The sequence below is a fragment of the Lampris incognitus genome, chromosome 12, assembly GCF_029633865.1.
Source record: "Lampris incognitus isolate fLamInc1 chromosome 12, fLamInc1.hap2, whole genome shotgun sequence".
Taxonomy (NCBI): Eukaryota; Metazoa; Chordata; class Actinopteri; order Lampriformes; family Lampridae; genus Lampris; species Lampris incognitus.
Genome location: NC_079222.1, coordinates 5,963,133 through 5,991,035, shown reverse-complemented (window position 1 = coordinate 5,991,035; position 27,903 = coordinate 5,963,133). Strand labels below are relative to the sequence as shown.

Here is a 27,903-nt window from a genome sequence, read left to right as displayed (position 1 = left end):
ATATATCCTAATCCTGTCCTTCTTCATCACTCCCAATGAAAATCTTAGCATCTTCAACTCTGCCACCTCCTGCTGCACCTCCTGTCCTCTCCTATCTCCACCACTACAACCACTAATATTTCTACTACTAAAACCCATTTATCCATCAGAAGATGACAGCATGTTGAAGAGAATACAATACAAATAACAATTCCCAAAGAAATCACTCCTTTAATTCATAAGTTGAATTCATTTCAAAAAATATACATTTTGGGAATTTAACACAGTACAAATAATTCACAAAATACCACAAATCAGGAACCGTTATGGGAAAAACCAACAGCAACAACGGCATAAAGTTCAGCTCATAGCGAAAAGTCCAAAACACCAGACAGCCTGAAAAACACGTCGTCCTGTGAATGAAGCACAGACGCCCTTCTAGTTTGGAACGAAAGGAAGACTATTTCCAGACATACGCCTCAAAAAGCAGGAAGGAATGACGGACAGGTCGGTAACGGTTTCAAGAAGAATCTAGTGCTTCAATCAAACATCACATTTCTAAATGTAGGCTGAAAATTAGTTTGTAATTACTCCACAAAAAAAACAAAAACAAACAAACAGCAGCAGGGGATCAGTTCAGCTTTATCAGAAGTTCGTGCCGGCTATCCTGCCAGTCCGGTTCACATTTTCACAGCACACAAAAAGCAAAACTTAAAAAAAAAAACTTTAAAAAAACAGGACAGCTGGTGCTAGGTCTAGGTCTAGGTCTAGCTCGAGGTCTAGGTCTAGCACCAGCAAGCTGGAATTGGAGGACTTCTGCTGTTCTCAGTCATCCAGTCCCAGTCTGACTAGGGAGTCTTCCAGCGCCGTCAGTCTCTCTATCAGCATCACGTCGAGGTCCGCCTCCTCGTCCTCATAGCAACGCCTTCTCGTCGCTGCCGCCCGTTTGCGGGGACCCGGCGTGACCCAACTGATGCCTGAAGGAGCCACCATCGAACAAACAAGGGGAATAGAAATACAGAAATAAGAAAGAAGGAAGAAATTACTTTGGTTTTGGGTGACAACAAACATTTTCAGCCTGATTCTGGTCTTTCACAAGACTTTCACCACTTGTGGCTTCTTTGAGATGAAGGACTCCTCTAATCCACAACATCCTCCACCTGACTACACCTAAGGACCATGGAGGGCCACAGCATGATTAGATTGGAACCATACCCCTCTGGCCATCAATGGTATGGACGTGGAGAGAGTCAACAGTGTTAAGTTCCTGGGAGTCCACATCACAGAGGACCTCTCCTGGTCCTCACATGTCACTGCGCTCTCCATGAAGGCCCAGCAGCATCTTCACTTCCTGTGGCGTCTGAAGAAGGCGAGTCTCCCCCCACCCATCCTCATCACATTCTACAGAGGCGCCATAGAGAGCATCCTGACCAGCTGGATCACCGCCTGCCATGGGACCTGCAAGGCCTCCGACCGCAGACCCCTACAGCGGATAGACCACAGGAACTGCTCTCCCACCCATCCAGGCCATCTAGGATGCACGGTACACCCGGAAGGCTCTCAGCATCTTGAAGGACCCCGCCCACCCTTCCCACATCCGCTTCACCTGTCTACCTTCACCTGTCTACCCTCTGGCATCCGTGCTGCCTCCACCAGACCATGCAACAGTTTCATTCCTCAGGCTGTGAGGTTCCTCAACAGCCTGAACACTTAGACCTTCCACACAATGACTTTGACCTTCTCACCCACCGTCCACGTCAGGTGTGCTTGTGATGTTTAGGTCTGTGAAGTCATTCTTGTTTTTAATGCACTTTATGTTTTTAATATTTATTGAGTGTTATTTGTTTTCCTGTGGCACTGAGGTCCACGTGAAATGTAATTTCGTTCCCTTGTATGTATGAGACGTGCACATGAGGCAATGCCAATAAAAGCAGTCTAAGTCTTAGTTCTTAATTTTACCAAGTTAAAATCAGAATCTGGACAAATATAGTCTGCATTACTTATGCTTATATTAATCATTTACCTCTCGGGAACTTGTTAATCATTTTATGACTCGAATAATGAAGACATCAGTGCAGGCTCAGTCATTCACCTGTTATGTCAACAAAGTTTAAAAAGGAGAGGGTTGTCTGTGCAGTTAGTATCAGGGGGGACAATTTTATAACTGGGTCAAATTTCTTTGCACGAGGCAAACTCAAATTGTATGCTCATACTGGCACTGAGTCGACCCTTTTACAAAACATGTTGTGTTGGAATTAGCAGCAAAACTGAATTTAGCTCAAATGACATCAGATTAAAATAATTTAAGGAAAATCAAAGAAGGTTGAATCAGTTCATCTGGACATATCGTTTATTGAGAGAAAGGTGTCATCATCATCATCTAAGTGACCTCTTCAGTCTCACCTGACTGCAGGTGTCCCCACCCTTAGAAACAATACAGTGACTGCAGGTACCCCCACCCTTATAAACAATACAGTGACTGCAGGTACCCCCACCCTTATAAACAATACAGTGACTGCAGGTACCCCCACCCTTATAAACAATACAGTGACTGCAGGTACCCCCACCCTTATAAACAATACAGTGACTGCAGGTACCCCCACCCTTATAAACAATACAGTGACTGCAGGTGTCCCACCCTTATAAACAATACAGTGACTGCAGATGTCCCCACCCTTATAAACAATACAGTGACTGCAGGTGTCCCCACCCTTATAAACAATACAGTGACTGCAGGTGTCCCCACCCTTATAAACAATACAGTGACTGCAGATGTCCCCACCCTTATAAACAATACAGTGTCTGCAGGTGTCCCCACCCTTATAAACAATACAGTGACTGCAGGTGTCCCACCCTTATAAACAATACAGTGACTGCAGGTACCCCCACCCTTATAAACAATACAGTGACTTGCAGGTACCCCCACCCTTATAAACAATAGAGTGGCATAACAACCCAAACCAACACATACTGATCAGTACTTAAGGTTTGACTCTCATCATCCACTGCAGCACAAACTAGGAGTCATCAGGACGCTGGACCACTGAGCTGACAACGTCCCCACCGACACAGCAGCCGGGGGAGGGGAGAAACCCCACATTAAACAGGCCCTGGTTAAGTGTGGTTATCCTCACTGGGTGTTTGTCAAAGCCAGGATGATGCTCAAACAGTGCACCAGCTGATCAAAGAGAGGAGAAGACCAACAGCTGCCTAAGTGTAAACCAGTGGTGGATCCATATGTGGTGGGAGTGTCAGAACAGTTGAGACGCATATTTTCCAAACACCGCGTCTCAGTTGCTTTCAAATCCCAAAACACACTGCGCCAGAAATTGGTCCACATCAAGGATCGGTTCCCCCGGCACAAACAGAGCAATATAGTGTATGCTGTTAAGTGCCAGGAGGGTTGCCGTGACTTGTACATCGGGGAAACTAAACAGACGCTGGCCAAGAGGATGACACAACAAGGAGAGCTACCACATCAGACCAGGACTCCACAGTCTACACCATCTACAGACCAGGACTCCACAGTCTACACCATCTACAGACCAGAACTCCACAGTCTACACCATCTACAGACCAGGACTCCACAGTCTACACCATCTACAGGCCAGGACTCCACAGACTACACCATCTACAGACCAGAACTCCACAGGCTACACCATCTACAGGCCAGTGGCCACTCTTTCAAGGATGAGGATGTGCCCATCCTTGATAGGGAGGAACGCTGGTTTGAACATGGAATCAAAGAGGCCATCTATGTGAAGAGGGAATGACCGGGGGGGGGGGGGGGGTAACAGTACATGTGTCACCATCTTACAATGCTGTGATTGCAACTATTCCCCAATCCTTTGTGAATAGTACACATGACCATTATAACTCTAGTTAATGGTCACATATTTGCATATGAAACTGGTCGTTGGTTTGGGTCGTTATGCCACTGTATTGTTTATAAGGGTGGGGTACCTGCAGTCACTGTATTGTTTATAAGGGTGGGGGTACCTGCAGTCACTGTATTGTTTATAAGGGTGGGGACACCTGCAGTCACTGTATTGTTTATAAGGGTGGGGACACCTGCAGTCACTGTATTGTTTATAAGGGTGGGGACACCTGCAGTCACTGTATTGTTTATAAGGGGGAGACACCTGCAGTCAGGGGAGACTGAAGAGGTCACTTAGATGATGATGAAACGCATCTGTCGATAAACGTTGTGTCCAGATGAACTGATTCAACCCTCAGTGATTTTCTCACCTGGATTATTGAGCATGCATCAAGACATTCTAAAGAAAAAGTGATTTATCGAGCAAAGTGAGAATAAATCAACAAAGCTGAAAAAAAACTATATTGATCCAGAATGAAAAGCCTAAAATGTGTAAATTTAACCAAATGTATACTAAAACATTGATAATGCACATATCCATTTTTTAATTAATCAAATGTAATATTTACTACACAATATAACACTGGGATAAAAAGAAAACATGTGCTACACTGCGCTTATCTAAACTACATGGAATTATAAATAATATAGATAATAACTTATAAATAATAACAAAACTAATGTGAGCTAAAGTGAAACTATTTAAATCAAACCAAAAAAGGATAGGCCAAGATAAGGGAGAATAAGCGTTGGATACTACGCTTAGTTAGCACAAGGCAAAGCTAAAGGTACACTAAGCTAAATTATGGCATAATAGAGCTAGCTAGTACACAGTGACATCATTAGGCAAAGCTATGATAGAATAAAACTGGTGTGAGGCGACACTAGTCTATAGGACTACAGTAATGCCAGGTTAACGTAATGCTAGCAGGGTGGAATAACGCTAGCACAAGGCTACGCTTGCCAAGATTGGATAGCAAAAAAATCTTTGCTAAAACTGGCTACCTACCCTGACCAATCTTGCCTCTTCTCTTCCTGGGCTGGGTGAAATCTCCAAATTCCAGCACCCTGCGCCTCCTCTGGTGCCCCATACAGAGGAGAGATCCATTCTTTTCCTTGGGCTCCTCGAAAATGGTCTCTAGGCTCCTGGAGGTGAGGGGAGTAAAAGAGAGCAGAAGACAAGGGGCAGAGAAGAACGGAGTTTTACTAAACAGGTTACGAGAGAGTTGTAAAATCAGTAGGGTAGTAACAGGAGTAGAGTTGTAGTACAAGGAGAGCAGGATGACGGAATCTGTAGTCTTTCTCACCTGTTAGTTGTCGGCGATTTGTAGTTCTTATTCGTGTAAATTTCCTCCAAACTGAATTCTTTTTTTTTCAGTCTGAAATAAGAATAAATTTGAGCATTCACCTTTACATTAGTATCTTCTTTGGCCATTTGTTATTCACCAACCTTTATAGACATCTTTACAAAATTGTTGCCCAAATGGACAGAAAATATATATTATTTTTTCTAGGTAATGGATTGGTTAGTAATGTTAGCACCTTACAACTGCCACTCCCCCAACTCTTACTGTTGTAACTACTGCTAAAACAATTACAAGATTGACTTCTGGAACTTCTGCTGCTTGCACAATTAGTGTTAGCATGGAGGGCTACGACAATTAGTCTTACCATGGCTATGATCACTACTACCAGCACTACTCATATTCCCCCCCCAATTGTACTTGGCCAATTACCCTACTCTTCACATCCGGCTTCCCACCTGCAGACATGGCCAACTGTGTCTGTAGAGACGCCCGACCAAGCTGGAGGTAACATGGGGATTCGAACTGCCGACCCCCGTGTTGGTAGGCAACGGAATAGACCGATACGCTACCCGGGTGTAGCACTACTTTTAAAGGTAGAACAAGTAGGATTTGCCTAAAAATCAATGTATAGACTCATACAAAAAAAATCCCTCTCAATCATCACTTATGGGCCCAGACACACCAAACCGACTGGCGGCGACAAAGGCTGACTGTTGCGCCGACTCACGTCGCCTGCCGTCTGGGCCAAAAAATAGCACTTGAACACACCACAAAGACTAAAGCTGACGGCCAACTAGCATGTACATTCTGCACTGATTCGCTAAGCTGAACAGCCAATCAGAGCGAGCTCTCTCACCGACGGGCTCCGCCAATTAAACATGCTGAATCAGCTGAAAAGCTGCCAAGAGGGGTCCGACTAGTGCCGAGACATGTGGTGCGAGACACAACACAAAAACTAGGGTAACAGACGCTCACCGATGGCCTAACACTGGTGTGTCAGGGCCCTATGACCCATTAGACCTGTGTGGTTGTGTCTGTGTCTGCAGAGACCCTGTCATCTGCCTGTATTTTCCTATTTTTCTTAATGTGCTGTGTATGGGACATTTCTGGGTGCTTACCTTCGGGCAGCGGGACTATAAAAATGTAGTGAGATCGTAAGCATGCATCCAAGAGGAAACTCCAACAATGGCGGACACACCGCCGAAAGGACGCAATATAGCGAGGCGAAACGCCAAGTGGACAAAGCTCATTCTATAACGAGAGTGAATGTGGGGTGGGCTTTCACCCACTGGCGAGCGCTGAAGGAGAGGATGAGGATGAAAAACGATAGGGAGTTGGACTGTACACTGGGATGTGTTCTGGCAACTGCGGTCGGGGGGCGTGTCCTTCTGGTGTCGTTGAGCTGGGGCCAACTTTGAATGTGTTTACAAACTGCAACCGACAAATCCTACTCATTCTACTTAAGATCAGTACTAATACCACCACGACTACTGCTGTTATGATCACTGCTACTATCAGCTTAACAGTCACTGCTACTATAACTACTTTGATTACTACTACTCCCACAACTACTCCTTCTGTAAATGGTTCTAGCATAAATACTACCGCTTCTGCTGCAAGCTGCATTACTACTGCCTCCACTACTACTTGTTCTAATAAGAGTACTGTTGCCCCTCCGGTGCTAGAACAGTGCTTTAGTACCTCTTTGCTTTAGGAAGCCCCATGGGCGTCAGCCTGATGTCTGGTTTGGGGAGAGACTTCCTTATTCGAATCTCGGACACCCGCCTAATCTTCTGAGAATGAGAGAAAGAACAGATAAAATACATTCATTTTTAATCTAGCCACTAAATCAGACAAAGAAATGTGAAAAAGAAAACTTTTTTCTAGTTTGTGCAAAAGGTTTAATATTTAATATTTGACTTTGATATTTTCCACTTTTTGTGGTGTGATTACTCGGAGCACAGTAATTTATTATGCAGTATTTACCATCTATGTCTGTGTTATCCATCACTCACCTCTTCTTTCCTAACCACATACTCAGCATCAGCAGCGGCCGCTGACTGGCTGCTGCTGAAGAGGGGCGGGGCCACACTGGCAGAAGGGAGGCGGTGGCGACTCCGGGCATCACGTCTGGCTTGTCTGCTAGACTGTTGCTGTGAGTAACGCCTTGTGGGCAAGCTGTCACACACACACACACACAATGAAAGAGAAGGAACCAGTTCCAAATAATCATTTTTATCAGTATAATTTCTATTAGTTTTTTTCATTTTCATTTAAAAAATTAACGGCAATTTCAAGACATCAAAAAAGTTCACTGATATATAAAACATGAGTACTAACGTGAATAAATGTATTTTATTGTAAATTGGGAATTGTTATTTATCATTTTGAGTCTACTATTTCTAATGAAATACGACAAGTATAATTATAGCATTATTTGCAACATTATACAAGCCATGCAAATGCAGTAAGCCATGAAAAATTCATATCAAATAAATGTATCCAAAGTATCAACATAATATGTACAATATATTGCACAACAAAAAGTTATATTTTCACGGTTGGCTTAAATATGAAAGGTAAATCGTACCTTGGAACATCAGTTGTTTGTTTGATGTAGCTGATGATGCAGAAAAATAGATTTTTAAATTTCATTCATTAACACAAACAATGGGGATTGTCAAATATATACTGGCAACATTACACAAATGTCAACAGCTTTAATCTTGTACACATATATAGTCACTTAGTGGCAACTTAATTAGGTCCACCTACCAGTTCACATATGGTGTGACTCTTACATATAATATCATATCATATAATATAATAAATATAATACAGTACAACATTATAAATATAAAAAATATAATATCATATCCATCCATTATCCGAACCGCTTATCCTGCTCTCATCTCAGGGTTGTGGGAATGCTGGAGCCTATCCCAGCAGTCATTGGGTGGCAGGCGGGGAGACACCCTGGACAGGCTGCTATAATATAATATAATATAATATAATATAATATAATATAATATAATATAATATATTGACTAAATGTTAAGAGTGGATGGATGGACTGCATTTTTATATAGCAGGCAATAAGCATGATCTAGATCTAGAAGCCTGATCTAGATCAAGTAGCATGATCTAGGGCTGCATTAACACCGCAGGTCTTGATTCCCAGTTCAATTTTTGTTGCCTATATCCGAGTCGTATGTTTACCGACCTCGAAACCCAGAGGCTGAATCAAAGAAGGTTGAATCAGTTCATCTGGACACAACGTTTACTGACAGATCCGTTTCATCTCTCATGTAAGGGACCTCTTCAGCCTATCCTGGGTGTCATGACTGATGACCAGCTAACCTTGAAGGTTCACGTGGCTTCAATTGCTTGGTTGTGCCAATCTGCCCTGTACAACATCAGGAAAATTAGACCCTACCTATCTGAGCATGCAGCACAACTCCTGGTACAGGCTCTTGTAACATCACGCATAGACTACTGCAACTCCTTACTGGCAGGTCTCACTGCATGCACTTTCAAACCTCCGCAAATAACCCAGAACACGGCAGCATGTCTGGTCTTCAACCAACCCAAAACAGCATGTCACTCTGCTGTTCATGTCCCTCCACTGGCTCCCAGTTGCTGCCCACATCAAATTCAAAACCTTGATGCTCGCTTACAAAATAGCAACTACAACAGCTCCCACCTACCTGAACTCCCTCATTCAGATCTACACTTGCGCTCACTACGCTCTGCCAATGAAAGGCATCTGGTACTTCCGCCACAACGGGCCCTAAGTCACTAGCCAGACTCTTCTCTTCTGTAGTTCCTCGGTGGTGGAACGAGTTACCAAACACCATTCGATCCACTGAGTCCCTCTCCATCTTTAAGAAGCTAAAGACCCAGCTCTTTCTCCAACACCTACACACCTGATGGTATGGTAACGACCATGGATGACTAGGCTCGCTAGCCCTTGGCTAACGGGTTGGACCCTTGAGTTGACTGGTTTGTGCAGTTGTGCGGGTGATCCAGGTCTGCGGCCCAGCCACGGCGGTGGCTCCAAGCTGCCCCCTGAATTCGCTACAGTATTGATAAAAATACCCAAAAAAAAAATTTCTATGCACCCTATGCATTGCCTTTGTGCACTGCCTGTTGACACCTACGTCCTCTCAGACTTGAACCTAGTGTTTTGGCGCTTACTTGCGTTGTCGTCTCCTGACTAGATCCTTGCTTGTGTTGTATTAACTCTCAGATGTACGTCGCTTTGGATAAAAGCATCTGCTAAATGAAACTGTAACGTTGTAAACTGACTGCAGGTGTCCCCACCCTGATAAACAACACAGTGGTATAACGATCGAAACCAAGAACCGGTTTCAAAAGCAAATATGGGCGTGGTCGTCCCCTCGTCGCATAGATGGCCTCTTCGACTCCCCGTTCAAACCAGTGTTGAAATCATCCCCCAAACTTGCTGTCTTCCTGAATTAATTTAAATTATACTTGAAAGCTTTAAAACTTCTACAAGGAATAAAAGCACAAAAATTATATATATTTTTTTAAATTCCCTGCCAAATTACATAACTAAGATAAAACTGAATTTCCCCTTGACTGATAGTTTATATATTTTATTTATTTGTCCTATTTTGTCTTTTTTTGTTATTTTTTTGTGCTATTTTTTTAAGTAGTGCAAGGCTGGGCAATCTTATCCAGAAAGGATTAGTGTGGGTAAAGGTTTTTGTTCCGACCATGCAGTTACACACCTGATCCCCCTAACCAACCAGTAGAGTCTTTGCTCAGGAACTTGATTAGAAGACACAGGTGTGTAATTGTTTGGTTTTAACAAAAACCTTCACCCATCACCCACACTGACCCTTTCTGGATAAGATTGCCCACCCCTGCACTACGTTAAAAATAAAAAAAACAAAACATTGTTTCAAGTTAAAACAATGTTTTGTTTTAGAAAGGTACACTACCGTTCAAAAGTTTGGGATCACCCAAACAATTTTGTGTTTTCCATGAAAAGTCACACTTATTCACCACCATATGTTGTGAAATGAATAGAAAATAGAGTCAAGACATTGACAAGGTTAGAAATAATGATTTGTATTTGAAATAAGATTTTTTTTACATCAAACTTTGCTTTCGTCAAAGAATCCTCCATTTGCAGCAATTACAGCATTGCAGACCTTTGGCATTCTAGCTGTTAATTTGTTGAGGTAATCTGGAGAAATTGCACCCCACGCTTCCCGAAGCAGCTCCCACAAGTTGGATTGGTTGGATGGGCACTTCTTTGAGCAGATTGAGTTTCTGGAGCATCATATTTGTGGGGTCAATTAAACGCTCAAAATGGCCAGAAAAAGAGAACTTTCATCTGAAACTCGACAGTCTATTCTTGTTCTTAGAAATGAAGGCTATTCCATGTGAGAAATTGCTAAGAAATTGAAGATTTCCTACACCGGTGTGTACTACTCCCTTCAGAGGACAGCACAAACAGGCTCTAACCAGAGTAGAAAAAGAAGTGGGAGGCCGCGTTGCACAACTGAGCAAGAAGATAAGTACATTAGAGTCTCTAGTTTGAGAAACAGACGCCTCACAGGTCCCCAACTGGCATCTTCATTAAATAGTACCTGTTAGAGCCTGTTTGTGCTGTCCTCTGAAGGGAGTAGTACACACCGGTGTAGGAAATCTTCAATTTCTTAGCAATTTCTCGCATGGAATAGCCTTCATTTCTAAGAACAAGAATAGACTGTCGAGTTTCAGATGAAAGTTCTCTTTTTCTGGCCATTTTGAGCGTTTAATTGACCCCACAAATGTGATGCTCCAGAAACTCAATCTGCTCAAAGAAGTGCCCATCCAACCAATCCAACTTGTGGGAGCTGCTTCTGGAAGCGTGGGGTGCAATTTCTCCAGATTACCTCAACAAATTAACAGCTAGAATGCCAAAGGTCTGCAATGCTGTAATTGCTGCAAATGGAGGATTCTTTGACGAAAGCAAAGTTTGATGTAAAAAAATCTTATTTCAAATGCAAATCATTATTTCTAACCTTGTCAATGTCTTGACTCTATTTTCTATTCATTTCACAACATATGGTGGTGAATAAGTGTGACTTTTCATGGAAAACACGAAATTGTTTGGGTGATCCCAAACTTTTGAACGGTAGTGTATATATATACTAAAGGTAAGCTTATTTTTGAACATTTTAACCAAACAAGCTTACCTTTATCTACATACCATCTGTACTGCTCTGCGAACTGACCTGCCGCATTTGAATCTTTGGCACTATGACCGACGTGTCAAAACTGAAGATCAAGTGCCGGTCATATTGGAGGCTTTAAAGAAGTTCTCTAAGGCCTCAGGCCTTACTATTAATCAGAGTAAGAGTGAAATTTGTCACGCTGGGAGCAGAAGTTGAGGACCCAAATGCAGACAGCGGAGACAGGCTGGGCAGGAACAGTGCTTTAATAAAGCAAATCAATTCACTGGAAGGCTCAAGACACCATGAAGCATCTGACTACCAAAACTCAACATATAACAATCAGACAAAGAGTCGGGGCAACCCGGGGGAATATATCTGCTGGGGAGCCAATTTGGGAAATTGGGCGCAGGTGAGCAGGAACAGGTACGCCAATCAGGGAATGGGGAACAGGTGAGTAAAGCAGGGGCAGCAACAGAAATGGCAAGCCAAATAAGGGAATGGGGATCACGAGAGCAACGCAGGTGCAGGAACAGACATGGCAAGCCAACCATGTACTGGGGGACAGGTGAGCAAAGCAGTGGCAAGCCAAGCCAAGCCAAATCAGGGAACTGGAAACAGGTGAACCTAGCTGACCCACCACACAATTATGACAACAGTACATAATTCTGATAATAGATGTAAAAAAAAAATCAGTAAGATATATCTTGGTATCTTAATAAATAAGTCAGTGTCTGATATAGTATCTGCCAATTTCTCACCTAAGATAGAAAAAGAAATAAAAAGTCTTTAACTGTTGGTTGCAAAGGGACCTTACGATACAGGGCCGTGTACTGCTGTGAAAGGCAGAAGGTATCTCAAGAAAAACAAAACTGAGTATATAAAGAGAAAATCATGTATGAGAAGCTCCTCTGAAGGGGGCTTTAATAGACTTTCAAACAGTCAATCAGATTTTCAAGGTCACCTGGATTAAGCAATGTTTATCTAAAAACAACTGTCAGTGGTTTCACATTCCCAATTTATTATTTGATAAGTGTGGCGGCCTAAGATTTCGGTTATCTTGTAATTACAAGTGCAATAAATTGCCTCTCAAGCTCGCCAATTTTCACAAACAAAGTCTTGAAGCTTGGATGATTGCTTTAAGCAAATTTTTTCTCCACATTCATGCATAATATGGAACAATCAGCAAGTATTGTCTAGAAACAGGTCCATAAAAGAATGGATGGATAAAGGTGTAGTCTTTGTTTTAGATGTATCCGCTGAGACAGGCAACCTCTATGTATATGAAGATTTTGTTCAGATTAAGGATATGAATATTTCTCGAAAAGAATATAACAATGTTATAAAAAGTATATCACCAAAGTTACTGTTTCTCATCAAAAGTGCGTTAATAGGGGTTAAAGATGGCGGTGTAGAGGACGGACGCAGTGAAACCAGCTCCTATTCTAATTCCTTTATTTTAACCCCTTTCCGTGCAACGGAAGTACCGAAACAACTACTGCTGCCTTTCATCACAATTCAACACCATTATATTGGATATGTCCCCGAAAAAAAGCTGAAGCTGCGACAAAGGAAGACAAAAGCAGAAAGATAAACACTCCTAAGCATGGCTAGCGCTAGCATTAGCCCGACCAAAGGTAATACTGGAAGCCCCGCCGACATGGCTTTTTGAGGAAATGGACAAAGCGACCAGCAAAATCCAAACCTTGTTGTACCACAAGTTGAATGTTACATCTGAGTCGGGGGAAACGCTTATCAGCGCCAAGCGTGCTAGGGTTACCAACATTCTATCCCAGGAAAATGGGACAGGAGGGATGGGAGGGCAGGGGTAATCAAGAAAAATTGCTAGAGTAACAGCCTACATGATGATTGTATAAGTAGCCCAGAGCCTTATATAATAATTATTATTATTATTATAGAAATAATAGTAATATTTATTATTATTATTATATTTATTATTATTGTCTGCGGCATACGAAGAGATACACTCTGTATTGATATTTCCCCAAACAATCCATTATAGCTCAGTGGATGCCATTGGCCGTTTCATCACTGTTTTCCATAAAATCAAGTAGTTTACACTGCACTCCATCAGACGCTGAGAAGGATAGGGAGGGCAGATATATTTTAGTCAGGGGGCATATTGGAGATCAATTGATCACTATGCTTAACATCTATGGCCCAAACCAAGATGACCCTAAGTTCTATGTGAATCTCTTCCTTAAAGTATCATGCGCCCCCTTGGAGCTTATAATTGGTGGTGATCTCAGTCTGGTAATAGACCCCATTATGGACAAGTCCTCCTCCACTCCTAGACCTTTAAATTCAGCAGCTAAAGTCCTTAAAAAATAACTTTTAGACCTATCTTTACTCGATATTTGGCGGGAAGGACATACATCTCAACGTGAATATAGCTTCTACTCGCATATGCACAACAGCTACTCTAGGATTGATACCTTCTTTATTCACACAGCAAAAATCCACCTTGTGTCATCCTGTGAATATTTAGTCAAGACACACTCAGACAATGTGCCAATTTTGCTTCAAATGGTTATTAAGGACCCCCATATAAACTCCAAACGCTGAAGATTCCCCAACCACCTAGTCAATGACAGGGCCTTTATCAAAAATAATTAATGACCACCTGGTCTGGTACTTAATGTCAAACAAAAATTCTGCTTCTCCTTCTATCGTTTGGGAGGCCCTCAAAGCTTATATAAGAGATACCATAATTAGTTACTCTTCCTGGGAAAAAACAGTATCAATCCAATCTAAACTCTTCAGAGAGGGACATCAAAGAACTTGAAAAGCAACACTTTCAGTCACAATCACAGACAATTTTAGATCAGTTGATTATCAAAAAGGCGGAATGCAACACTATTACCACACAGGAGGTGGAGAACGTGATGGCTCGGTTGAAACAACACTATTATGAACAAGGCGATAAAGCAGGGAAATGTTAGCATGGCAAATAAGAAGGGAGGAAGCTGTGAGATGTATTCCTGCCATTAAGCGGTGTGACGGCAGGGAGTTGGTCTGCAACCCAACGCTCATAAATGAAATCTTCTTAGACTTCTACAAATCTCTTTACTCCTCGCAGTGTGAGAAGACACAGGGCATTTCTGAATTTCTAGACAATCTGGACATCCCTAACCTATTAGAAACAATGAAAGGAGATCACAGTCGTGAGATAACCAAACAAGAGGGATTAGACGCGATGGCGCTATTTCTGCCCATATACATACTAAGGTTGATACACATGCTGGATCTTAACCCTTCTGCCAGAGTACAGACCAATGCTGTTATATCGCCACCTTTTCACCTATCACACGGCACCAGATAGGGCTGCCCCCTCTCCCCCTACTCTTCACGGTAGCAATTGAACCTCTTGCTATTGTAGTGAGGTCACACAACTCTATCCTTGGGGTTGTAGTGGGGGATGAGAAACACGTCATTTCTCTGTATGTGGATGACATAATTTTTCCGACTTAAGATTCATCCATGCCTGCCCTCACGGATCTCTTGCTTAAGTATGGTGTGATTTCCGGATATAAGATTAATGCACAAAAAGTGTGGCCATGCCCCTTAATTCTTTAGCTGAAAAGGCCTCTAGGACCAACTTTCCCTTTCAGGGGAACAGTCGCTTCATCAATATTTGGACTTAAAGATCCCTAACCAATTAGATAAATTTTCTCCCTAAACCATGACTTACTGCTAAAAAAAGGTGGAGAAGGACCTGGACAGATGGATACAGTTGCCAATTTCTTTGCTCAGGCGAGTGAACTGTATCAAGATGAACGTCCTACCTAAATGTCTTTACTTGTTTCAATCCCTCCTCATACCTATTAGGGCTGCACAATATATCGAAAATTTACCTTCATCGCGATATCAACATGCGCGATATACGTATCGCAAAAGACTGCTTGAACTGCGATAAATGGTATATGCACGTGCCATGCATTCACACTCTGCATACTACCAGGAGTTTGTGTTGACTTTGGTGTCCCCTTCTGGAAAAAAGGTGGTAGTGTTACTTGGCCGATTCCACCTCAGTAACAACAAAATATAGTGTAAAAAATAAAATTCTAACATTAGTTACTCACTCTGCAAAACTGGTAAGACATCAGTTTTAAATTGAGACTGTTACGTAATCATTTATAATATAAACTCCTAGTAGCTGCTTTAAATAGGCTTAGATGTTGTGTTAAAGTGATGAAGAAACTGTATTGCCATGCAAACAAGTTGGTGGTATTTGTTCATTTTCAATATAGCAGCTGTAGCCAGGTGCATTTTTTCCAATAAAACCATGCTGCTGGAATGGAAATAATGCATTTCATTTTTTTAATCAGTGTGCATAGGCTGTTCATTGTCTGGGGTCTGTGTTAGCAGCAAACCTAAAGCAGAAGGACATTAAAACTGTATACTTTCTTTTTTTTTTAATTTATCGTGAGTCATATCATCCTCGCAATATTCAATAAAGTTATCGCATATTGCATGTTTTCCTAATATCGTGCAGCCGTAATACCTATACTATGTAAGAAATTCTTCAAAAAACTGTAAAGGATAACATCAACATTCATCTGGAGGAGGAACGGCCCTAGAATCAAAATCAAAACCCTTTATTTATAATACCCCCCAGTATGAAACTCCCTGACTTTCAGCTGTATTACTGGGTGGCTCAGTTCAGGCCATTATGGCTCTGGCAAACACAGCTAGTTAACCCCCCGGCTTGGAAACAAATAGAACAGTGCCATACATCAGCCGTGCCATTGGCCAGCATCTCTTTTATCCGGTCATATCATACTCTGAAAAAAGGTGCTGGTAACCCATTTATCAAACACAGATCAGAATTTGGTTTGACATTCAGACCCATCTTAATAGTGGTATTGCACTCCACAGTAATACTCCATTTCACACTAACCCTGCTTTACCAGATGCACGTAGAGACAGCATAATCAAGACATGGTTCATTCAGGGGATTAAAAAATTTGGGGACCTTTATTAGAATAAAACTCTTATGACCTTTGAACAGCTATGTAGAGCCTTCCACCTCCCTACTACTCGTTTCTTCAAATACTTGCAGATTAGACACTATATCAGCACACGTCAGGGAGGAAACTCCACTTTACTAAAGCCCCTCCCAATCGATGATATTCTACAAGGTATCACACAACCCAAAGGCATCTTATCCTTAACTTATAATATAATCTTGGCCCTCACAGAGACTAAACCCCTAAACAACGATAAAATGGGAGCAAGACTTAAATTACACCTTTGAAGAAAACGAATGGGAATCGCTTTGTGAGAAGGCACTTACATACATTCTCATATAACAGCCGCCATAAAGTTTTGCAGTTCAACATTATTCACAGAACCTATTTACACCAGAAAGACTTCATAAGATAAATGACTCAATTTCAGATCTCTGCCCGAGATGCAAAACAGAGCCAGGCAACCTTATTCACATGTTCTGGGAATGTAATGAACTAAATCTTTACTGGGGCGCAATATTGGACATTCTTTGAAAGATCACTGGATTTGAGATCCCCTGCTCACCTAAATTAGCCTTACAAGGCGACACGTCTAACATCCCACTTGACAAAAGAAAAGTGGTGCAGTTCATCAAGCTGGCCATGATTGCCGGTTTGTAAATGTATTGCTTTGTTATGGAAGAGTGCAGACCCCCCTCCTATTTCTACATAGTGGAAAAAATGTGTTTAATCTCAAAAGAAAACCACATCGCTTCGATAACTGTTGGGCTGGTTTCAGGAATTACATGGGAAATATTCCAGTCTGTCACTGGTTGATGATGTTTTGAATGTTCCGAGAATATTGCGCACATGTTTATTTCTCAGATTGGACCCCTTTACTCATCTTCATCCTTATTCATTTTACAATTATTATTGTAACTATTAATTGCTTTTTTCTTACTTTACTATTACTATTTAATTCGTTTACATATGTGTGTGTGTATATATGTATGTATGTATCTATATGTATGTATGTATGGTTTTTTTTCTACTTCATTGCCTCTATGAGGGCCCTTGTCTGGTGGAAGGGCTGGGGGGGACTGGTCTTAGGATAATATTATTACCTTGTCATGTTGAACATTTTTTTTCTCTTATCCTTGATAATTCAACTTTAAATTTTCTACTGTAAACTACTGTGTATATGAGAAAACAAATAAAAATAAACTGTTTTTAAAATGTGCATTAATATATGGCCCTTTAGGTGGTGAAATTTCCAAGCTCTTAATTGGTGGGAAAGACCTATCAGATCCTACGTGTAATAATCGCCATATCAGAAAAATACTGACCTCAGCTCAGAGTTATTTTCCCAAATCAACTTTTGTGGGAACTAAGTTTTCCAGAAATGTTAGCAGAGAAAGTTTGGTCAGACCCCAATAAATTCCTCATTCCAAATAAAATACAAGAAGTTCACATGAAGGTATTACATAGATACTACCTTTGCAATAAATTATGGCATAGATTTAAGCAAGATATTTCTCCAGTATGCTCTTTCTGCAAAACAGAAATTGAATCTATTCCCCACTTATTCTATGAATGTACTTTCTCTCAAGAGTTCTGGGTTGAAGTTGCTCTGTTGATGTTTCTAAACTTCAACAGATTGACACCAGTTTTAGAAGATATAGTCTTGTTTCTGAACTGTAATACAGACTCACAGTCCACTAACAATGCTGTCAAGGTTATCTGTCTTGTCAGCAAATATCGCATACATAAGGCTTAAGTGCTTACCCTAACCTTTACCATCGCAATCATGGTTGTCCTTATCATTTGCCTTTCTAATAACTTAACCATTGTTTTCTGCTATTTTTTTGTTTTTTGTTTACTTCAACAGGTTTCCCAGTGAATGCAGTGTGGCATGCTTATCAGAAACGGGCATCTGGCAGTGAAGTGTTGGAAGGGGTAGTTCCCCAGTAAAATACAGCGCAAGTCTACACTCTGTACTCAGATAGCCCGTTTTATCTTCCCTACCTCTTGGAATTTATTCTGACCTCACCATGTGGGTTGATATCTGAGACTCTGCAGTTTTCCCCCCTGCAAACGCCCAGAATGGCGTCGGTAGCAGTGTACTGCTTCTGTCTTGCCTACAGATTCATATGCGTAAGTCAACACAAGAGTTTGGTCACCAGTATGAAAGTAAACAACTGCATGTGTACACAACATCATTCAAAATAAACAAGTCTGAGTGTCGCATTTTTAATGATATGCAATTCACATCGACCTGAAAAATCCAATCTGTGTGGTTATATAAGAGTTGTATTGGGTGAAATCGGATTCCTAACGATTTATCTCTACATATAAATGTGGTCAAAATCAGATCTGAAAATATCCAATTCAATGGTTTTCTTCCTGGTTACACAGCCATAATGCATACCTGATCAGTGCCAAATGTGAACAAAAAACAATCAGAATCAGGTCACTTGTACCAGGCATAAACATAGCCCTATCGATTTTTAATATGGTATTGGCGGTACCAAACATGGTGGTTCCAGTGTCTCAGAAACAGACACCCTCCTGTCTGGGATTTTTATTCACCACAGGATTGAGAATTTATGGAGAATGGTGTGATAAACAACAAAATTCCAGTCTGCTGCAGTTCTGTGGGTCTTGTTAATAGAAGAGATCAGAGGAGAATGGATAGATTTGTTCAAGATAACAGGAAGGACAGAGATGTACAACAGTGGTGTGTGGAGGGCATCTCTGCATGCACAAGTTGAACCTTGAAGCAAACAGCCCTGCTGCAGCACCTAAAGGGGTCCCAACTGGTACTTGGCTATGTAGGTGTACCTAATGAAGTGGCCACTGAGTTTATACATAAACACACACAAACAAATATATCTTTAACACACAAATCCACATGCATATACACCCATCAGCCAAAACAATAAAACCACTGACAGGTAAGTGAATAACTTTGATTATCTGGTTACAATGGCACCTTTCAAGGGGTGGGATATGTTAGGCAGGAAGGGAACAGTCAAATCTTGAAGTTGACGTATTGGAAGCAGGATGACTTTGAATGACTGAATGACTTTGACAAGGGAGAAATTGTGATGGCTAGATGACCGGGTCAGAGCATCTTCCGGTATATTCCTGGTATGCAGTGGTCAGCACCTACAAAAAGTGGTCCAAGGAAGGACAACCGGTGAACCGGCAACAGAGTCATGGTCGCCCAAGGCTCACTGATTCGCGTGGGGAGCGAAGGCTGGCGCAAATTGCTGAAAAAGTTCATGCTGGCTATGACAGACAGGTGTCAGAACACAGTACTGCAGCTTGCTGAGTATGGGGCTACGTAGCCAAAGACCGGTCAAAGTGCCCATGCCGACCCCTGTCCACCGCCGAAACTCAAGTCAATTTTATTTGTATAGCCCAATATCACAAATTGCCTCAGGGGGCTTTACAGTTTACAGCAATACAACATCCTGTCCTTAGACCCTCGCATCAGTTAAGGAACATCTCACTAAAAAAAAAAAAGCCCTTTAACAGGGAGAAAAAACAGGAAGAAACCTCAGGGAGAGCAACAGAGGAGGGATCTCTCTCCCAAGATGGACAACAAGCCATGGATGTTGTGTTTACACAATTTACACTATACAACACTCAAAGAGGATAACACAATTATCATGGAATTATCAAATATATGAAGAATATGATGAGGAGGATGCCAAGCAGTGTCCAGACAGCACCAGAACAGCCCAGGACCCGAGCCAAGTGACCACCATCACCATGTAGGAAAAAAAAGTGCCTACAAAGAGCATGTTCGTGCCAGAAATGGATCATGGAGCAGTGGAAGAAGGTAGCCTGTTCTGATAAATCATATTTTCTTTTACATCATGTGGACGGCCACATATATATGCGTTGTTTGCCTAGGGAAGAGATGGCACCAGGATGTGCTATGGGAAGAAGGCAAGCCAGCAGAGGTAGTGTGATGATCTGGGCACTGTTCTGGTGGGAAACCTTGGGTTCTGGCATTCACGTAAATGTTACTTTGACATGTACCAGCTACTTAAACATTGTTGCAGACCAAGTACTGCCCTTCATGGCAGTGGTATTCCCTGATGGCAGTGGCCTCTTTCAGCAGGATAATGTGCCCTAGCACACTGTAAAAACTGTTCAGGAATGGTTTGAGAAACATGAGAAAGAGTTCAAGGTGTTGCCTTGGCCTCCAAATTCCCCAGATCTCAGTCCGATCAAGCATCTGGGGGATGTGCTGGAAAAACATGTCCAATCCATGGAGGCCCCACCTCACAACTTACAGGACTTAAAGGATCTGCTGCTAATGTTTTGGTGCCAGATACCAGAGGACACCTTCAGAGGTCTTGTGGAGTCCAAGCCTTGACAGGTCAGAGCTGTTTTGGCAGTACAAGGGAGATCTACACAATATTAGGCAAATGGTTTTAATGCTTTGGTTGATTGGTGCATATAGTATACATGCAGACACACAAACTCTTATACACACTCTCCCTCTCTCTCTTACCTGTGGTCAAGCTCCAAACTGGGTGGGGCCGTGTAGTCCTTCAGCAGTGGTAAGGGCCGGCAAACTCTGCCTGATACTGTCTCCACTGCTAGCGCCACTAGGTGAGCAAGGCAGGCTGGGTTGATGGGGCGGAGACAGAGGCGGAAGAAGGGGGTGAGTGCCGACGTATGCAATTGTCTGTTCTGGGGAGCAGTGAAATACTGTTGGCTGGACAAGACACTGGAAAAATTCCACTGGCTGATGGGAGTGTTAGAGAAGCTCCATTCACTGTTCAAAACGTTAGAGGCCTGTGATTGGCCAATTAAGGCTTTCAAGGCATCTGAATGATTCTTCGAGGACATAGGGGAATTCCATTGGTTGGCTAAGGCCTTAGAAAAGCACATTTGGCTAAGCACTGTCGCCAAAGAACTTGACTGGCAGATCAAAGCTTTGGAAGAAATTGATGTGTCCGAGGCATTTGATTGACTGGTGCAACTCGCAGCACGGGTGAGCCAGTTAGCGGCATCTTCTAGCTGCGCTATTAGCGCTCCATGGCTTTCTGGGTAACAGGAGCCCACAGCAACAAGGTGGTGATTGGTAACGCCGTTGCGACTGCTGCCTGTTGATTGGCTAAAAACAGTCCCAGCTCTTACTGCTTGGTCAACGGCATCGTGAGGCAGTTCTGATTTCCAGTTTGAGGGAAATGAGTTAGATGGCTGGGCTGATGGTTGTGACTGGTCGGAGGATAGAACATGATGCTCTGATTGGTTATAGGCAAGTAAACACTGTTCTAATTGGTCAGATGTGAAATCAGGAGCCTTTGATTGGTTAGAAGGTAGCAGAGAAAAAGCTGACTGGTCAAACATTTGTTCTGATTGGTTGGAAGGACGCAGGGAATGTTGACTGGAGGGGCAGGAAGGACAGGGAGAATGTTCTAATTGGTAGGAGAGGAAGTGGGAATGCCGCAGTTGGTCAAGCAGGGAAGGATGCGATTGGTCAGGGGAGACAGATTTTCCCGCAACGTGTTCACCTCCTTTGCAACTCCCTTTCTTTTCTTCCTGCGGGGAGTGTGTAATGATTTTGTGAAACTTCGACAAGATCTGTTGCTCATGTCCCCCTGCACTACCCCTGTCATGAGAGAAGCTCACCAGGCACCCTGGGGATCTCTCTGCTCCCTTCTTTTGCATCTGCTCCATCTCCACTTCTGCTCCATAATGTCCTCCTCTGAGCTCCTGCTTTGGGTTAAGATAGCTGCTGTGTTGTGGCGTCAGCACAGTGATACAATCAGATGATGACTCTTCCCCAACCTTCCTCCGTCTTTTTTTTCTTCTCTCCTCCTCCTCTATTCCCTCCTTTTTCACTTCCTCCATTGAGAAGGAAGGGGAGTCAGAGACCAGATTGCTGCAGCGTTTGTGCCCACAAATCTTGACATCGCTCACTTCCATCCCTACTCCAGTAGTTTTTGCACCTGAAGATTTAGATGCAAACAAAAGACATCATTAAAAGTACCTTGCAGCATAGATACATACATTTGTATTAATAAGCATCAATGAGCCTTGCTATTGACATTGATAAAGTCTCATTTTTACCAGCAGTATCACAATTACATGGCATTAGTAATATACGTATCATAGCATTAACATTGCTTTAGAGATGGTACCAGTATTAGTACTAGCACAACCACTAATATTCCCCCCAGTTCCCCCCCCCGAAAAGGCACCCCGACCGACCAGAGGAGGCGCTAGTGGAGCAACCAGGACACATACCCACATCTGGCTTCCCACCTGCAGACACAGCCAATTGTGTCTGTAGGGACGCCTGACCAAGCTGGAGGCAACACGGGGACTCGATCTCGTGATCCCCGAGCTGGTAGGCAACAGAATAGACCGCCACGCCACCCAGATGCCCCTGCAACTCACTTCTAATGTCTTTCATGGTATCACACTCATCCAACTCTCTGAGCTTCTCCAACCACACTAACCCATCCACTCACTCCACCCCCTCTGAGTAGGGCCTCCTCTTTGTACCCAAAGCCTACCTCTGTAACATGGGCAACAGATCCTTTTCCTCTGCATACCATCTCAGGAATGCCCTTCTGCCCCATGTCTGAAGTGCCAACACCAACGACTCCTTAAGAAGAGCTCTTAAGACTCATCTTTTCAGACAGGATTTTAATCTGTAACGTTTTGATATCCTTAAAGACCACATGAAACACCATTTGGTGCATCGCAAGCGTCCGCAACAAGATGCAACTCCAAAAGAACCGGAACCGGTGGGGGAGGACTTAACAAGGGACGGGCGGTCAATTTGATTGATGTTCTAACATTTTACCGTGTACACAAACGGGACTGCTGTTCATTCAGTGGAAAAAAATTAATAATAATTTTATTTATAAAGCACTTCTTAAGTAATAAGCACAAAGAGCTTCCCAGGGTTAAGAAATAAAAATGTAACGAAGCCAACATGACCGGCACACAGTTGGTAAAACAGTCCACAATAAAATGTCAGTCGAACAGGCAAAAACCTTCAAAAATGCCTCTCTCCTCAAAGTGATAGCCGCAGAATTTGGGGGAAATTAACATATTTTTGGACGTGAGCAGTCCAAGATGCAACTTCGTCCCTGATACTGCAGAGTACGGACTCGAGCGTTTTCATTGTCGTCACGTGGTGGAGGGGTGAGGCCATTCAAGTCAAATTACTATTGGACATTTACCTTGTTGCCCACCCACATGGGCAAAAAGACATAACTAAATCTGATGCCTTTTCCGGGAAGAGAAAACACAGGATTACTTCAACGCAAATAAAAAGGGCAAAGGTTTGTCGTGAATGTTTTGCCACTTAATCACAATAGATGAGAATGTGGTGACGATGAAGGGGTAAAAAGGAGGAAATAACATTTTTCACTTCATGTAGTCTTTAATGTCCTTTAATGCCTTTCTCATCTTTTTATTCTATAGTCTTTATTTTTCCAATGTAAATCTATTTAACATTACCATATTATTATCATTATTATTATTATCAGCATTGCTCATGAGTACCACTCTGGAGGGGCTTGAGACTTAAGATGAGAAAGACACTTTTCCCCCCATTTCCCTCACAAAAAGGACCATCCAAAAAAAACCAATACACCATTTAAACTCACCAGCTGACAGTAAGGTCCTTTTTGCAGCTCCCTCCTCCACCCTGCACTTCCTTTTGTACCTCCTCCTCCTGGTCTTCTGCCCAGCGAGAAACTTCACCTGGCGCTCTAGGGAAGCCAGCCTCTGGCCCAGAGAACTCAGCGCCCCCCGGAGGAGGCGACGCACCTCAGCACGGTGGGAGGCTAGGAGACATGGGAGGGAGGCGCAGGGTGGTGTGGGGGTCTTGTGAAGAGGAGGAGGAGTAGCAAGGATGGATGGACATGGAGGAGGGGAGGTAGGGCTGGAGGACTGAATTGCAGGATTTAGAGAAGGATGCAGAGAGGCAAGGGAAGTATCAAGAGGCAGGGATGTAAGTGTAGGAAGGGAGGAGGGAGGAGTAATAGATGGGTGGGTGGGAGGAGTTGTAGATAGGAGTGATAGAGGAGGAGCAGATGAAAGGGAGGTCTGAACTGGAGCTGAAGATGCTACCAGAAAAGTGGGGGAGAAAGTTGAGGAGAACGAAGAAGAGGAGGTCCATGGAGGTGCGCTGGAGAGACTCCCTTCAGGAAGAGAAGAGGAGTCAGACTTTTGATCAAGCAAGAAATTCAGTTAAGTGAGGCGGACAGACAGATGGACATAGACAAAAACATTCTACCTCTCTCTTGTTCCATTGCTTTGTGGTGACTGAGCATCTGCTTTACTTCACTGTGGCAACCAGAAAACTGAGTAACAGTGGTGTGTGGGGGACTGGATAACAGCTTGTTGTCATCATGGCGATCCATCGCCTGGTCCCTATCATCACGGGGACCAGACGCCCATTTATCTTCCACATCCTGAGGACCAGAACGCTGTTCCACACTGGTATGGCAATCAGATGGCTGTTTCCTGTCATCCTTGACAAACAATACCTGGTTTGCCTCGTTTTGTGCTGGACTGCAAACGTCTTGTTGCATGGATGACGGTTTCATGTTGCCATGGCGACCAAATGCCTGCGTCATATCATTATGGCAACTGAGTGCCTGTTCCATCATGCCTGCTCCTTGGCATCTTGACACCGGGTGCTTTTTTACAACTTGGCTAAATAGCTGGTTCTTATCCGAGATGCCTCGATGACTGGAGGCCTGGTTTCTATTGTGATGGTTACTGATACCATCTCTGCACACGTCTTTCAGGTTGTCATGGTGATCGAAAAACTGTTGCATGTTATGTTGAAGGAACTCTTGTTTTAAGTTCCCATGGTAAGCCAATCCTTGCTTCATACTGTCACGGTAACTAGAAGCTTGCCTAATGCTTTCATAGTGACTGGATGCTTGTTTCATGTTATCACGGTGACTGGAGGTCTGTTCTGTGTTGTCATGGTAACCACAGATTTTCTTCACGTTGTCTTTTTGACTAGACAACAATTTCATTTCTTCGTGGATGTAAGAAATCTTTTTTACATTGTCTTGTTGACTAGAGGCCTGTTTCATGTCCCCTTGAAAATGAGACATCTTTTTTACATTTTCTTGGTGACTGGACGGCTGTGTTAGCTTTTCAGAGTGGTTGGGTGATGGTTTCACATTGACATGGTGACCAGATGATAGTTTTCTGTCATAATGGTTATTAGGCCTTTTTTTAAAAAGTTCACTGCAACTCAACCCATCCTCCATCTCTCTCTCTCCCCCTACTACGGGTCTTGCTTGTCCACTCTGGGTTGTTGATTGGAGAACTCCAGAATCAGTAGACGGCCTGGCGTAAGGCCAGCGACGAAGGGCATCAAGCTTCAGCTGTGGATGACTATTAGCCCAGGACACAGAATTGAACTTGTGACAGTCAAGAACAGTAGATTTTGTTTTGATCTGAAAGTCAGATTCAGAATGTGATGGACTAGAGCAGATCTTAGTGTGGGGGTGAAGGTTAAATCGAGGCAACAGAGGACCCTGAGGATGCAGAAGGTCAGGATGGCTGCAAACATCAGAATATGAGCTATGCAAAATCCCAGAATTCCTTGGGGCAGAATGCTGAGAGGATTCGACCCAGCCCTTCATCATAACTAAGCCACTTTTCATCTCTTCTCTTTCTCTCAGATCAGAGTGATTACAGTTTTTTTGAAAAAGCTTCTGAGCTTCAGACCTGTCAGTGGCCGAGCTAGGGCAGGGATCCTGGTCAGGGTCTTGAGTTGTTTGAGAGGAAAGATGCTGTGTGGCTGGAGGAAGGTAAGAGGAGGTACAGGGAGGATGAGGTGGCCTAGACTCCGATGATGGCTGAGACAGCATGGCAGAGGCTGCGAGATGGAAAGAGACAGACAAACAATATGAATATCAATGTTTTTAAAAGTATCCACAAAATGTTTCATAGAATCAATATAATTCTAAAACAATTTTAAAATTATGTTTGAAAGGAACAACGTGCAAACATTATGCAGTTCAAGAAGAAGTAAAAAGGTCTGATTTTTAAGAGATATGGGGACGATGAAGAGTTGTGTTAACTGTTAAAGTTTACTTACCTCCAAACATTCCTAATTACATTTTTTTTCATTTTACTTTATACGACACTGAGTGGATATCTGGGTTGTTATATGTAAGTGTACATATACGGGTTTTTTTTGGTCATACAATATTTAATCACATTACAAAAATAACATAAATGCACAACTCTGGGTTAATTTGTGCAAGGTCCCTATTCTGAGAGGCTATTTTCCAGCCAATCTTCCATCGCCTGCTGAACATTTCTCTGCTTCAACGGGTTTCGATATAACTGCAGACGTGTATAAAAAGAATTCCTGCCCCTTGACCTCTTGACTCTAAAAAGAATAAAATCTGCTGAGCTGCCTCTTGTTGCACAGTTGTCTCTGAAGCGATTAATGTAGTTGGAGAGATATTTGGGGATCTCACTATGAACAATTGTATGGGTAAATCCCAGTCTGATTTGCATGACTCTTCATTCAACTGGAAGCCACTTAAGTTGGAGGTAACTTTAAAAAAAACCCTGAATTACTTGTTTTGGGCAGTCTGGGGGTTTATTTTCGATGCTCTGTAGTGCCCTGTGATGGCCTGGCGGGCTGTCCAGAGTGTCTCCCCGCCTGCCGCCCAGTGAATACTGGGATAGGCTCCAGCATCCCCGCGACCCTGATAGCAGGATAAGCTTAGATAAGGTTCGGATAATGGATGGATGGACGAATCATTTCAATACTTGGTAACACTGCTAACTATGGTAGTACACTTGCATTAAATGTAATCACCAGAAAAGATCTTTGTTCCATTGCATGTGGGAATGCCCCCAGATAATCTGTTTTTGGAAGAAGGTGTTGGATGTGTCCAGTCAGATCACTGGTATTGAGGTGCCTCTTAATCCCAAATTATGTATATTCAATATTTACCCAGATGGTTTTGTGACCTCTAAAAATGTAAGCTCCCTCCTCAACATCTGCTTTTTGGAAGCTAAACCGTGTATAGCCTGCTCATGGATGAAACAAGCAACCTGCGTAATTTCATAATGGCTGAAAGGAATAACTTTTTACTTTGCTTTAGAAAAAATAAATTACATCGCAAAGAATAATCTTGACCAGTTTTGGTGCATTTGGAACATCTTCTGCAACTTCCTGGAGAATCATAATATTGAAGTAGATGGATGGATTGTTGCACTGTATTGAACTGACTGCCATTTAGGGCTGTATCCCCCCCTTTGTTTTTTTCTTTCTTTCCTTTTTCTTTTTTTAACAACAATAATCATTTGAATTTATTCATTATTGTTTGTTCCTCATCACCTGCGCTGTATTTCTGTACACATACATAACTCGTTCCATGTTCCGTGTTCTAAATCAAAATAATTCAGTAAAGAAACGTTGAAAATAAAACATGGTAGTACATAACTAACATCAAGGTAAAAGCTACTTCAGGTGATTTTTACTGAAGTGGAATTTTAATGCAACAATAAGGTGCTAGCATCCAGCTAAGCGTAAAACATTTGGTATGTCA

The 27,903-nt window shown here is 42.6% G+C and overlaps 1 protein-coding gene across 1 annotated transcript; it reads right to left on the bottom strand.

The window, feature by feature from the left end:
- Positions 1-196: 196 nt before the first annotated feature.
- On the bottom strand, positions 197-25,840 carry wu:fi75a02 (uncharacterized). The gene is made up of 9 exons (XM_056290971.1): positions 24,603-25,840; positions 23,971-24,507; positions 20,850-22,296; positions 7,754-7,783; positions 7,179-7,341; positions 6,865-6,956; positions 5,164-5,235; positions 4,866-5,002; positions 197-956 (listed from the first exon to the last, which is right to left on the bottom strand). Exons 1-9 carry the CDS (start codon positions 25,594-25,596, stop codon positions 805-807), a joined length of 3,624 nt encoding a protein of 1,207 aa, XP_056146946.1. The 5' UTR covers positions 25,597-25,840; the 3' UTR covers positions 197-804.
- Between the last annotated feature and the right edge of the window lie 2,063 nt (positions 25,841-27,903).

Coding starts and splice junctions, on each gene's coding strand:
- wu:fi75a02 (XM_056290971.1), bottom strand. CDS start 25,596: ATGGAGGATGGGTTGAGTTGCAGTGAACTTTTTAAAAAAAGGCCTAAT. Junction 5,236..6,864: donor GGGCTTCCTAAAGCAAAGAG/GTACTAAAGCAC, acceptor TTCTTATTTCAG/ACTGAAAAAAAAAGAATTCA. Junction 5,003..5,163: donor AAATCGCCGACAACTAACAG/GTGAGAAAGACT, acceptor CCTCACCTCCAG/GAGCCTAGAGACCATTTTCG.